Source organism: Jaculus jaculus, chromosome 3, assembly GCF_020740685.1.
Source record: "Jaculus jaculus isolate mJacJac1 chromosome 3, mJacJac1.mat.Y.cur, whole genome shotgun sequence".
Taxonomy (NCBI): Eukaryota; Metazoa; Chordata; class Mammalia; order Rodentia; family Dipodidae; genus Jaculus; species Jaculus jaculus.
This window is the reverse complement of record NC_059104.1, coordinates 89038050-89051747: the sequence shown is the minus strand read 5'-3', so window position 1 is coordinate 89051747 and position 13698 is coordinate 89038050. Positions and strand designations below refer to the sequence as shown.

At 41.3% G+C, this 13698-nt stretch overlaps 1 protein-coding gene across 1 annotated transcript; it reads left to right on the top strand.

Moving 5' to 3' along the window:
* The first annotated feature begins 5054 nt into the window (after window positions 1-5054).
* On the top strand, window positions 5055-6011 carry LOC101602665 (olfactory receptor 143-like). The gene has a single exon (XM_004670569.2). It carries the CDS (start codon window positions 5061-5063, stop codon window positions 6009-6011), a length of 951 nt encoding a protein of 316 aa, XP_004670626.2. The 5' UTR covers window positions 5055-5060.
* The last annotated feature ends 7687 nt before the right edge of the window (window positions 6012-13698 follow it).

Here is a 13698-nt window from a genome sequence, read left to right as displayed (position 1 = left end):
GAAATTCTTGATGGGTCTTTTGTTGTTAATTTCTAACAATATATCATTGTGATCTGATATCACGCAAGGAATTATATCAATCTTCCTAAATAAATGGAGGTAGGCTTTGTGACCCAGTACATGATCTATTTTAAAGAATGTTCCATGGACTGCTGAGAAGAATGTGTAGTCTGTGGATTTGGGATTGACTGCCCAGTGCCAAAGCAGAGTGAGGCTTTTCTCCAGCCCTCAGTAGTGTCTGCCCTCTGGGCTCACTCTTTCTCACCCCCTTGATTTGACTGACTCCAAGGGGCAGCACTGAGACTTCAGTATTGGCTATTGTCTCTCCCTCAGTCACACCTGGCTGCTGTAATGGCCTCTAGTAAGGTGAGCAATTTCCACCCCCAGCATATCTTCCTACCTTAGAAATACACACTGCTCTCTCTGGGGCATAATTGCCAACCCCTATATCAAGCTTAGTTTTCATCTGAGGCACCCTATCATTCAGACCTTCTGAGAACCATTCTTCGGGTCTTAAAGCGTTCCAGACGCTCATTATCACCACATTTGGCTTTCTATGGATTTTATCCTTAGCCACTCCAGGTCCATACAAGTCTTACCCCATTTGCTTATGAGTGACCCGGATAGACCTCTCTGTCTGCTTTGCCTTTTGCACATGTCTAAATTGTTCCATCACTTTATGAACCCAATTTACTTGCTGAATCATGGACCTTCCTTTTTTTGTAGCAAAGGTGAAATCTGAGGGGCAGGCTGTTTCACCTTCATGTTTTTCTCTCCAGCGTCATCTGACTCTTCTCATTGGTTGTCCCGTCCCGTGGGACCTAGTTATTCATGGGGGCGAGGAGGACCCTAACCTGAAATAAGATTGGCGAGAGAGAGGAAGAGACTCAAACAAATGTACACTTGTCAAGAGTCCCATTTTATTGAGCCACAGCGGCCTTTTTAAGGGTTAGGGTTAGGGTTAGGGTTTTGGGGGGGGGGGGGCTGGAGGAGGCAGGTTGTGGAAAGTTACAGAATCTTCTTGGCCTTTGGCCTAGGACAGTTTGCGGTTATTCCAAAAATTCACGGTACAGTTTTCACGTCTCTGCAGTTGCCAGGCAGGGTGTTAATTAGTTACGTGTGGTGGAGTGGGGGGATGGAATCAGTTAGGTGTGGCAGGGTGGGGGGATGAAGAAAGGTCAGAAGTTGCTCAGGGCAGAAGTTGCTCAGGACAGAGGTTATCTCAGGGCAAAGGTCTGTTCAGGGCTCATCTCCTTGTCTCCAACAATTGGTTCCATGATTTTGGATTTCATGAAGGGCTCTTCAACATCAACCTAATTTGTGCTTTGTTTCCCTTTCAGCCTGCTAGCCCTAAGACATGATAAGCCAACACCTCTACATCATCTTCTCTTTTATCCAACTTACCTGTCAAATCTAGGGCCAACATAGAAGATACTAGCTTCCTGCCCTTTTCTTGTTGTAACACCTCCTTAGTCTGACAAGTTCTTTGTGTGTAGTTATCTCTGCTTCAGCTTTATTCCTTACTTTATTCCACAAAAATGGCCAGGATACCTCTGTAAGCAACTTGTCGACTCTAGTCTCTTTGAGTGGGACACTCAAAGACTTCAATGCATTCGCTAACCCTTCAACTGTTTTCAGTGTAACCCCATATTACCACTGTGAACCCCACTCATCAAGCATACATGCAACCCCATACCACATAGATGAGGACAGCCACCCTGGAATTCCTTCACAGACACTCTTCCTCCTGTTGGCTCAGCCTGAGTTTCCTGTCTTACTACCCACAGCAAGACCCAGGCTACTGCCACCACCACAAGAAGACACCACAAGGCAACATGTGGGGAAGGATAGCCACACTGGGATTTCCTCTATGGAAACTCCCTCCCCAGCCTCAGCCAGGACCATGCTACTACCCTTCCCGAACTCATCTTTGGTTCTGCCACGCCCCAAGTTTGGGTGCAATGTGTGGCAGGAAACTTTTCCCCTGGGGATACACAGACAACATGCCTTCACCAGGGGATCACTTACAGAAGATAAAGAGAGATTACTTATAGGAACGTGGGGCCCCCAAAGCAGCCACTTTAATGGTCATTTCTGTGTCAAAATTACTCCTTGGATGCTCCTCCCTCAACCTCAGGATGAGGGCCTATTTGCAGAGCATGGGGTCCCCAGAGCAGCCACACCATGGAAAAGTCTCATTCCACTCCGAAAGATGACTTCCCTGTGGCCACTTCTAGATGCTCCTTGTCCCTGTCCAGGAGTATGAAACCACAGAGCAGCACTTTAGTAGGACTCACTATGCTCCTCCCTCAGCCTGGGGGAGAGAACTTACTAACAGAGCATAGGACCCAAAGCAACACTACAGTGGAGCTCACAATACCAAGATTATCCCCTTGGATGCATGTGCCACTATGCTGGTGTTAAGTATAGTTTTCATAGCTTTCATCCTTAAGTATTTATCTGCTTAGACTTGTAGAGTGAAATTTTCTATCAATCTTACTTTGAACAGTTCTTTTAGTTCCCACTTAAAACTGTAACAACAAAGAAGCTACAGGTAGGCTGAACAGTTATTTTCAAGAGTCCTGGGGGCTAATTAAGTTTTGCCCCAGACTATTATAGGATTTATTTCCTCAGAGAGTTATTTTGGTGGATGAAGCTAGAAGTAATGTTAGGGAAGTGTTTTGGGTAAGTAATATGTGGTGCTTGATGTAGATTCATTTTCAATGCTCTGAGTAATGCCTATTAGTGTCCTGGAAGCCCCCAGATCCAAAGGGCATGGGAGAGTTCAATGAGAAGAATTAACAACCCTTATGTGCAACTTCCAAATGAGCTAATGGAATTCCTTCCAACCCAAAAATGGGGTATATCCTCTGGTGTCATCCCCTATGAGACCACTGCACTTCATGGAACATGTAGTGGATAATATTTTTTGTTTATTTTTATTTATTTATTTAAGAGTGTCAGAGAGAGAGAGAGAGAGAGAGAGAGAGAGAGAATGGGCATGTCAGGGCTTCCAGCCACTGCAAATGAACTCCAGAAGCATGCACCCCCTTGTGCATCTGGCTAACGTGGGTCCTGGGGAATAGTACCTGGAATGATGGCTTAGCAGTTAAGGTGCTTGCCTGCAAAGTTTAAGGATGTAGGTTCCATTCTCCAGAACCCATGTAAGCCTGATGCACATGGTGGCACATGTATCCGGAGTTCATTTCTTCATTTGCAGTGGTTGGAGGCCCTGGCATGCTCACACGCTTTCCCTCTCCCTCCCTCCCTCCCTCTCTCTCTCTCTCTCTCTCTCTCTCTCTCTCTCTCTCTCTCTCTCTCTCTCTTTCTCTTCTGTCTAAGTGGATATAAATAAATAAAATAAAATATTTTAAAAAGAGAAGAGAGAGAGGCAAAGGGAGGAAAGATAGAGAATTGGCACACAGGGCCTCAGCCACTGCAATCTCTAGACACTTGCACCACCATGTGAGCATTGTGTGAAATAGAAGTGAAGCTAACAACAATTATTAGCCTCTTCCCATAAATCTGGTATAGTCCCAACACATTCTGTGAATCATACCATTTAATTGCATCAAAAACACAGTGACAAAGATGGAAAGATGGCTTAGCAGTTAAGGTGCTTGCCTGTCAAGCCTAAGGACTTGTGTTAAATTCTTCAGGTCCCGTATAAGAGAGACACATAAGATGATGCAAGCACACAAGGTCACACAGGCACACAAGATGGTGCATGTGTCTAGAGTTCGATTGCAGTGGCTGGAGGCCCTGGAATGCCAGTTCTCTCCCTCTCACACCCTCTCTCACTCACTCTTACTCTCACTCCCATATAAAAAGCACAGTAGCATAACCCTAACATTTAAAGTTTCCATTGCTGACATTGAGCCCTCAGATGTACATAAGCTAAGCAAGCACTCTACCACTGATCCACAACCCAAAACAAATTTTGTGCACAGTTTATATATATGTAAAAGAATATGTAGATATAAATACACAAAACCATAGGTCAAAGAAGTCCATAGTTTCATAGCTCTGAAGTGGAAAAGTCTGGATTGGAAGCATAACACCATGAGTGCCTAATCCTATTCTTCTAACCTCTGTACATTTTTTTATGTGGTGTTGAACCTGTGATCTAGTGTTTTTCTCTAGAATCACCAAAACCCATAGGGAAGTACCACAAGTGGCAAGGAAGCATGCCCCTGGACAGTCCTTTTCTAGAACTATGCATAGCATAATGAGGAGGATGACAAAGGGGACCACTTACAACACTGCCCTGGGGACAAGGTACTCCTGGTGATAAGTTATATACCCAGCAGAACTTTTAACGTTAAAGGATCCAATGTTTATCCTAGAACACACACACAGTAATTATGCACAGTGGGGCTTATCAAATATGGAAGAAAGTCATATTTAAAGCAGAACAATTTTCTTTATGTCTAATGAATTTTTTCTTAAATACTGGCTTTAAAATTTATAGTTTCATTTGAGTGAGGTGATGCTTTGCAGCCTCATATAAGTTGGCTATTTTGTTTTATGTATATGAAAAGAACCATCTCAGAAGATTCTCAAATAGAAATCATGTCACATTACCAGTGTGTACTTCTTTAGCAAGTCTCAGACATATCTGTACTGATGGTCTTTATCCTCCTCATATTAGTAACACTGATTGACTCAAGATAGAAAGGAGGAAGGCACTGTGAGCTCCAATACCAGGGAAGGGTCTAGGTGAACAAAGGTGAGCCCTGAATAATCTTTATGTCTAAGTTCTCTCTTCAAACATAAAGCTATATAAATCATGTGCTCTAGAAAAAAAAAATACTAACTACTCATTTATAAGGAAGTACCTTAGGAAATGATGGTCAGTGGTGTTGGGACCTCCATCATTGTTTTTCTAGACAGATAGAAATATCATGGATGGGGAAAGAAGAAATGGGGAAATCTCAGAAATCAGCATAGGGAGTCATGCTCTTTAGCTACCTTCAACCCCAAGCTTGGAAACCAGTATCTCTATATCTCTCTGGACTCGAAGGTAAAGAGTTACTTGTTGATGTCATCTGTTCCTATAGATGCCATACAGGAAGCAAATGGCTGTGGAGAATGACTCCTCCATAACAGAGTTTATTCTGAAGGGATTAACAGACCAACCTGAGCTCCAGCTGCCCTTGTTCGTGCTGTTCTTGGTGAACTACACAGTCACAGTGGTGGGGAACTTGACCCTGATGAATCTCATTTGCCTCAATTCTCACCTGCACACCCCCATGTACTTTTTACTCTTCAACCTGTCATGCATTGATTTCTGTTATTCATTAGTGTTTACCCCCAAAATGCTTATGAGCTTTGTTTCTGAGAAGAATACCATCTCCTTCACAGGATGTATGACTCAGCTATTTTTCTTCTGCTTTTTTGTCAACTCTGAGAGTTTTGTGCTGACAGCCATGGCTTATGATCGCTACGTGGCCATTTGTCAACCACTGCTCTACACAGCCATCATGTCACCTGGAACCTGTTCTCTGCTGATGTTTGGGTCATACCTGATGGGGTTTGTTAGTGCCATGGTCCACACAGGGTTTATGATCAGGCTTGACTTTTGTGATTCCAACATCATCAACCACTACATGTGTGACATCTTCCCTCTCCTCCCACTCTCCTGCAGCAGCACCTATGCCAATGAGCTTGTAAGTTCAGTTGTGATTGGTACACTTATCATTTTATCTAGCCTCATTATCTTAATCTCATATGCTATGATCCTTTTAAATGTCATTCATATGTCATCTTCTAAGGGTTTGTCTAAAGCCATGGGCACTTGTGGGTCTCATATCATAACTGTTGGTCTATTCTATGGGTCTGGACTTCTTGCCTACATCAAGCCATCATCTTCTGAGTCTGTTAGCCAGGGGAAATTTTTCTCAGTGTTTTACACTCTTGTGGTGCCCATGCTGAATCCTCTCATCTATAGTCTCAGGAACAAGGATGTCAAACTTGCTCTAGACAGAATGATGAAAAGATTCACAGGCTAATTAAACCAGTGGTCCTACCCTTGTCCTGTTCTCCCATTGCTTTTTTGTGTATTTTTCTCATTATCTTTCCTCATTTCTTTTCCTTTTCATCTTTCCTCAGTCTCAACAACATTTCCACTATAAAAAATTATTCACCCCCTCCCATGCATTATAATTATATTGTGTACATATTTTTGAGTCATCCTTAGTTTTTTTATTATTTTTTTATTTATTTATTTGAGAGCGACAGACACAGAGAGAAAGACAGATAGAGGGAGAGAGAGAATGGGCGCGCCAGGGCTTCCAGCCACTGCAGACAAACTCCAGATGCGTGCGCCCCCTTGTGCATCTGGCTAACGTGGAACCTGGGGAACCAAGCCTTGAACCGCAGTCCCTAGGCTTCACAGGCAAGCGCTTAACCGCTAAGCCATCTCTCCAGCCCCATCCTTAGTTTTAATGTAACTTTAAGGTAATATCAATTGCCTATGTCTGATCAAAACCCATCTTTACCTTTTCCTGCCTAAAGATAATATCATCTACCATTCTTTCTTGATTGTCTTCTCTAGCAAGGGAAATACATGTTATAGCCTTATGTCAAGTGCATTTCTTTCTTGCTTTTCTGAGTATTTTGTACATTCAATTTCTATTTGAGGGTATTGCTACCTACAGATACATTAAAAGATGGCAAAGGCATGGGCCTATCATAACTGTCAAATTTTCAAGAATCATCCAATGTTGATAATAATTTTATTTCTCTGTGTGTGTGTGTGTATAATGTATTCAGGAATGTGAGTATGGGTGTGCACATGCCACAGAGTATGTATGGCAGTCAAAGGATATCCTTTAGGTATCAGTACTTGTTTCCAACTCATCTGATACAAGGTCTCTCACTGCTCACTGCTCTCTTCACAAAACTAGCTGGCATGAATGATTCCCACATATTGTGCTGTCTCTCATAGACACCCCTGCAGCATCCATGTATTCTGGCCAGGTATGAGAACCAGACTCAGTTATTATTCATGCTTAAGCAGCAAGATTATTTATCCAGTAAGTCATCTCCCCAGCCTGAATATGGTTTTTCATCTAGACATTTAGATTAAAATCTTTAGTGGAGCCTTGTATTTTGTTGGGATAATATTTTATTCTTTTGAGTATTTGATGATTTATTATACCTAATCCTCTGCACAAGGCTCTCAGACTACCACATTTACGACAGTATCATGATATTTTGTTTTGAGCAGAATTGAATTTGTAACTATTTTTGCCCTCATTGTGTTGATTGTGTATCTGATTGGTGTTGAAAATCACATACACATTTCTTGGCTATAGAGTACCTGGTCATAAAAATATCTAGATTGTTTACTTATCCTGTTGCATAAAACAGACACTTTTTTGTTTAAAAATGTCAATTAATAAATAAAAGATTTTAAAAAATGGTTACAGAGATAGCTTAGTGGATAAGACACTTGCCTGCAAAGCCAAGGGATCCAGGTTTGGTTCCCCAGGACCCATGTAAACAAGTGGCACATGCATCTGGAGTTCATTTGTAGTGGCTAGAAAGTCCTGGCATGCCCATTCTCTCTCTCTTTCTATGGTGGTTTGATTCTGGTGTCCCCCACAAACTTGGGTATTCTGCATGTTAGGTTCCCACCTGATGGAGATGTGGGAATTAAAGTCTCCTGTAGACAGTGTATTGTTCATGGAGGGTTGTGGATATTATAGCCAGCTTACTCTTTCTAGTATTTGCCACACTCTTCTGTGGCTGTTCTTCATCTGGTGTAGCCCAGGAGGTGATGTCCACCCTCTGCTCATCCCATCGTTTTCCCCCATGATCATGGAGCTTCCCCTCAAACTATAAGCTTTTTTTCCCATGAGTTGCTCTTGATCAAATGTTTTCTGACAGAAATAAGAAACTGACTGCAACACTAAAGTTGGTACCAAGAGTAGTGTCATTGCTGCTAGAAACATGACTGTGTGTTCTGGCCTTTTGGAGCTGATTTTCAAAAAACTATAAAAGGCCTTGCAGTGTTGTATGTGCAGCTTGATGGACTATTCTGGTCAGAGTTGAAAGAGCTGAATTCAGCAAGAACTAAGGACAGTGAGGTTTTGCCTCTGATGGTGAGAAACAGCTTTACCTGGACTTGGCTAGAAGCAGTTTGCATGAGAGGCTTGCTGTTTTACCCATGTCCTGAGAACTTGTGCAGGGTTGCTTTGCATAGAAATGGACTGGTATGAGCAGAGGGACAGGGTACAGAAATTAAATCTCTGGGCTAAAACTTTTGCCCATTCAACTATAATTTTATGAAGGATTACAACCTTTGAGATTGGGCCAGTTGACCTGCATTGGGGCAACAGGAAGAATGTAGACTCTTTTGAAAGGGTCTGAATGCTATAGGAGTATTCTGTTCTTCAAAGTCTGCTTTGTCCCCCCACCTCCACTTGGACTAACAAGTTGGCACCCTAGCAGGTATAATGGAGTATAAGAAATGAAGGAAGGAGAGGGTCAGAAAATCTGCAACATAGTGTTGTGTTTTGGAAATGGCCATGGACAGTGTGAAGCAGGTTTTCAGGATGCCTGCAATGGAGACCTGATGGAGCAGTGAGGATGGACCATGGGTTTCAGTGGAGAAACAGTGGAGATGTCACAACCATGAGACAGGTACTAAGGAGAGCTGCTGGCCCAGATGAAATATTCCAGGACTGTGAGTAGCCTAGCTGGAGGGGTAGAATTGGAACTGCAGAGACTTAATGATGGTTAAAATTATTAGACTTGGAGATTAGTTACTGACTAGAGTTGTTGGATTTGGAGCTACAGAGTTTGATGTTTGCCCGGAATGTTTTAAATCTTGTATTGGTTGAATATTTCTTTGTGATGCCCAATGCCATCTTTTGCAGTGTGAATGTTTATTCTGTGCCATTATGGTTTTTTGGGGGGATATTTTGGTATCATGGCTCAGTTCAAAGATCTCAGATTATGGGAATGTTTGAACATCATTAGTACTGTAAAGACTATAGACACTTTTAAAGTTGGACTGAATGCATTATATTTTAAACCATGGTTGGTTATCAGTTTATGGGGGCCACGGGTGGATTGTGGTGGTTTTATTCAGGTGTCCCCCATAAACATGGGTGATCTGAATTCTAGGTCCCCAACTAATGACAATTTGGAATTAAAGGCTCTCCTGGGGAGCTCTTGGGGTAGTCTTATGGGTACTATAACCAGCATTTTTTTGCCAGTGTTTGGAACACTCTTCTCTTGATGTGTCCATCTGATGTTGACCAGGAGGTGATGCCCACACTCTGCCCATTCCAACATTTTTCCCTGCCATCATGGAGTCTCCCCTTGAGTATGTAAGCCAAAATAAACCTTTTTTCCAATAAGCTGCTCTTCGTTGGGTATTTTCTGCCAGCTTCAAACCATCCTGCAACACTGTCTCAAATAAATAAATATTTTTAAATAGTGAAATTACTTCTTCTACACAAAAAAACACAGCTGGTTATAAGTCTTACTACTATAGTGGATAGATACTCATGTTTCTGTTTGATATCCAGGATCAAAAAAAATTTGTTGATATACATAGATACTCTGATGGATATAAACATTTGTCTATATTTATATCCATCAGAGTATCTATGTATGTCATCTACAGGATAAAATGATGATATGGATTTTTATGGGTACATCATTAGTTTAATGTTCATACTCACTAAGCATCTGCTGAAGGGATGGAAGGAAAGAAAAAACATGTGAAGAAACAGAACATACTTTAAGACAGTGTTTCTTTTTTTTTTTTTAATTTTATTTATTTATTTATTTGAGAGCGACAGACACAGAGAGAAAGACAGATAGAGGGACAGAGAGAATGGGCGCGCCAGGGCTTCCAGCCTCTGCAAACGAACTCCAGACACGTGCGCCCCCTTGTGCATCTGGCTAACGTGGGATCTGGGGAACTGAGCCTCGAACCGGGGTCCTTAGGCTTCACAGGCAAGCCATCTCTCCAGCCCAAGACAGTGTTTCTTAATGCTTGTATAAGAGGAGATTCTATGGAATATGGATGTAACCAAAATTGACATAGCAGAGAGAATATCTCCAAGGCTTTGATGGCCAAGTAGAAAAATGTGCATGTCCTATAGAAACCTCATGTAAAAGTGGTGCAAGCAGAGGAGGCTACCCAACATCATCTCATCTTGTTTGTTCTGAACTGGTCATCTCTTTTCTGAGATAGGAGAACCAACTTTGGTTAAACCTTTCTGGTGAGTCATGCCACTACTGTCGTGATTAAGTGTATACTTCAAAATGCCTATTAGTTAAATGAATATGTTGTGCCCAGTAAATTGCCCTTTAACATTTATGCTTATGCCCATAGATTAGTACCACTCTCACTTATTGCCAAAGAAGCTTCTTTTTGCTGTTTGTAGTGACTACTCAACGAAGTGCTAAGAATAAGTCATTGCTGTGTGCTGCGCAACATTAAATGACACATCTATATTACCATTTCCAAAGCTCAGTGAACAAGGAAAGGGAGTAAAAAGCATGTAAGAACTAGATGATATGGGGTGCTTTGGAATCCTGCCTTGTAGACATTAAATGGCCAGAACATTCATGAACTCATTGACTTGAATTACCTATGCAAGACCTGGACAATATTGGGCCCATCAACGCTCTACCATGGATGGTAGACAACAGCCAAAAAAAAAGGCCTATTGGATATTGTATTTTTATTTGAAGAGAAAAGTATTTATTTGTAATATAAATAATAGTAGATTTCATTGTGCTATTGGGCAACATTTTCTTATTGTGTGGGCTCGGAAGAAGGTACAATGTGCGGTGTTCATCACCACCTTGACTGAGTGGCAACCAAAACTCAATGGATGTTGTATGAGATTTTCTGAGGACACAGAATAAATTTTTATTCCTATAATAAAGAGAACCAAAAACATGACCCATAAATTATTTGGGACATGTCTGACTTGGTAAAATAATGAGTTTATTTGGATTACTTACAGGACCCTGGATGAAGGGTTACTGACAGGCATAGGGGAGACTCAAAGCATCTGCATCCCTGAAAAGGCCTCAACAACATGGGTGATGATTCACTAAAGCCTCATCAGTGATGCTTCCTGCCCAGCTTGTCGTCAGCACTACCATAGTGTCTGTTCTCTTCACAGGTGTTTAGTGCTGGTATATTACTAGGCAGTACTTTGTGACTATCAAGCATTTTTGAGAGCTTCCTCAGTATTATGAGACTCCCTCTTCCCTGAAGTAGGTAATATTTAAATTCTGAGTAAATAACTAGAAAACATTGTATATATTTTGTGTATAATACAATGGGTCTTTAAACTATAATTTTTATATTTATAAAGATCACAATGTTTGAAAAGTCCTAAAAATGTTGTACTAGAAATATAGGCTTAGAAAAGAATCATGTCTTTAAAAATATTTACTCTATTTCTACATGATTAAAATAATTGGTATGGTCTAAGTTCCTTGCCCAGTCAGTGTGTGGGCAGGCCCTGCTGCCTGGAGCCAGTAGGTCGGACCCATTTCTGCTCCCCTCCCACTGCCCAAGTCCTAGTTCCTTGCACTGTCAGTAGTGTATGGTCTGAAGAGAGTATGCCAGATCCATTACTGGGCTCCTCCCACCTACCCAGTCTAGGTTGCCTATACTGTTCTATGTCCTAGAGGTCTCAGCAGGAAGTAGGCCAATCCTTGTTCTCTTGCTCCTACTAGTCCCCTGGTCCTGGTAGGTCCTATTGTCCCTTGAGTGGGGAGGCCTGGACCACTGTGGAAGCTGTAGAATCAGGCCTTTTTCTCTGGTATCTTGACTGGGCACTAAGTACCAACAACCCTGTTCACCTGAGTCAGAGGATGAATGGGCCAAAGGACACAAACTTGCTTCCTCCTCAGTAAAATAGAGTCTTCCTAAAATGGGTAGATAACAGTGCAAAAAAGCCCACAGGAAAGTCAGAAAACTGTGAGATCTCCAAGAATGTATAGTCCTACTACAGAAGCCTCCAGTGAAATCATAGAGAAATTAACAGATATTAATTCCAAAAATAAAAACATAGTTAACTTGAAGCTATCTATAAAAGAACCAACAAATGTTATCAATGAAATTGAACAAAATCGTCCTATTATTTGTTCAACATAGTGCATATTTAAGCAGAGCTGTAAGGAATGGTTTGAAATTTACTCAAAAGAGCACAAAAGTTAATAGACTAGCAATGTCAAGATCCATAGTCATAGAGTAAGGCGTGTAAAATACATATCTGTAAAATCTTGCTTAACTAAAATGTACCTTTGACTTGTAAGCAAATGATTCACCATGCTATCTTAACACTATATTGTAGTGACAATGACAATCTGGATGGGATTCAGACAGGAGTCTGCCTTAATTATATGAAATAAATAGGCTTATTTTTTTTCCATTTGGGAATGGAAGATTTATTGTATTTAATTGTATATTGGATATATACAATATTTTTATTTCATAGGATAACATATATATTATATACATATTATATGACTATACAAGATGATTATATCTACATTCCTCTTAAAGTTAAAGGGCTAAAGATATGTAATTCCATAATCCATATCTAAGAAATGATTTCATTTTTTTCATCTTTTTTATTAGATATAGGCATATTTTGTATGTAAACAGCACATATTGGTACCTTCCTTTCCTTCCTCCATGCCCTTATTCTGAAGAGGCCTTCCTCACTGGGGAGACAGGTCAACCCCATGGGGATTGTGGGTCATGCATTATGGGAGGGAGAGGGAGTGTCTCTGCACAAAATTTCCCAACTTGTGGTTTTAAAAATCTTTCCACCCCTCTTCTGCAAAATTCCCCAAACAATGCTGGGAGCATTTTAAGTCTACTTCAGTGATGGAAACCTATGAGCCTCTGGATCTCTGGTTTGGGAGGTGTTGAGTGTCCTGAGTATCTCTCTCCAAAACCCTTGTGCTGATATCAGCTTAACTAAGAGAGCAGCAGTCTTGCTCATTTCCCTTCCCCAATTCCTCTGTAGTTTCAGCTGGGGCCAGGGTGGAGTTTGCTGGGTCATTTATCTGCTCAAGTCCAGTTTCCATCTGAAAAAGAAAAGCAGATTCTCCAATGGACAATGAAGTCAGTGCCAGTAAATTGGAGATCCATTATTAAATAGAGACAATTAAAAGGGTTTAGAGACATTTATAGTGCAAGGCTAGTGGGAGCTTGGCAATGGAAAGCAGAATCATTATCTGGATATGATTATGACTTGTTTCCCAGTTCCAGATATGGTTTCTTTTCCACTGAGCAGATCTATTAGAAATCCAAGAACAATTTGTTACCCACCATGACTGTGTGCCACTACTGCACTTGCGTGAGAATCCTGTCAGATTGTTTGCTTCTGAGTCACTTAGACTTTGAGTTGCTTAGAGAGATGTTGGCCACTTTGCCCTGGTAACTCATGTAGCACCTGTCAGCACTAGGTGGGCTAATTATCTGGGGATTGCCTCTCCTTGGGATTCCAATCATGTCTCTCCATAGTTTGTACCAACATCATTTGGTGTCTTCTGCAGTAGGGTCTTACCATTAACCTCTGGTGGGTAATCAAGTTCTCTGACAGAAGTCTGTCTTGTTTGTTTTGGAAGATCTAGTAGATCTCTCTGATCAACAGCTGATTATGGATGTAGACCACATCCTGGTACAGGGAATTATAGGCC

Excerpts from the sequence above, each read along its gene's own strand:
- LOC101602665 (XM_004670569.2), top strand. The coding sequence starts at position 5,061 with ATGCCATACAGGAAGCAAATGGCTGTGGAGAATGACTCCTCCATAACA.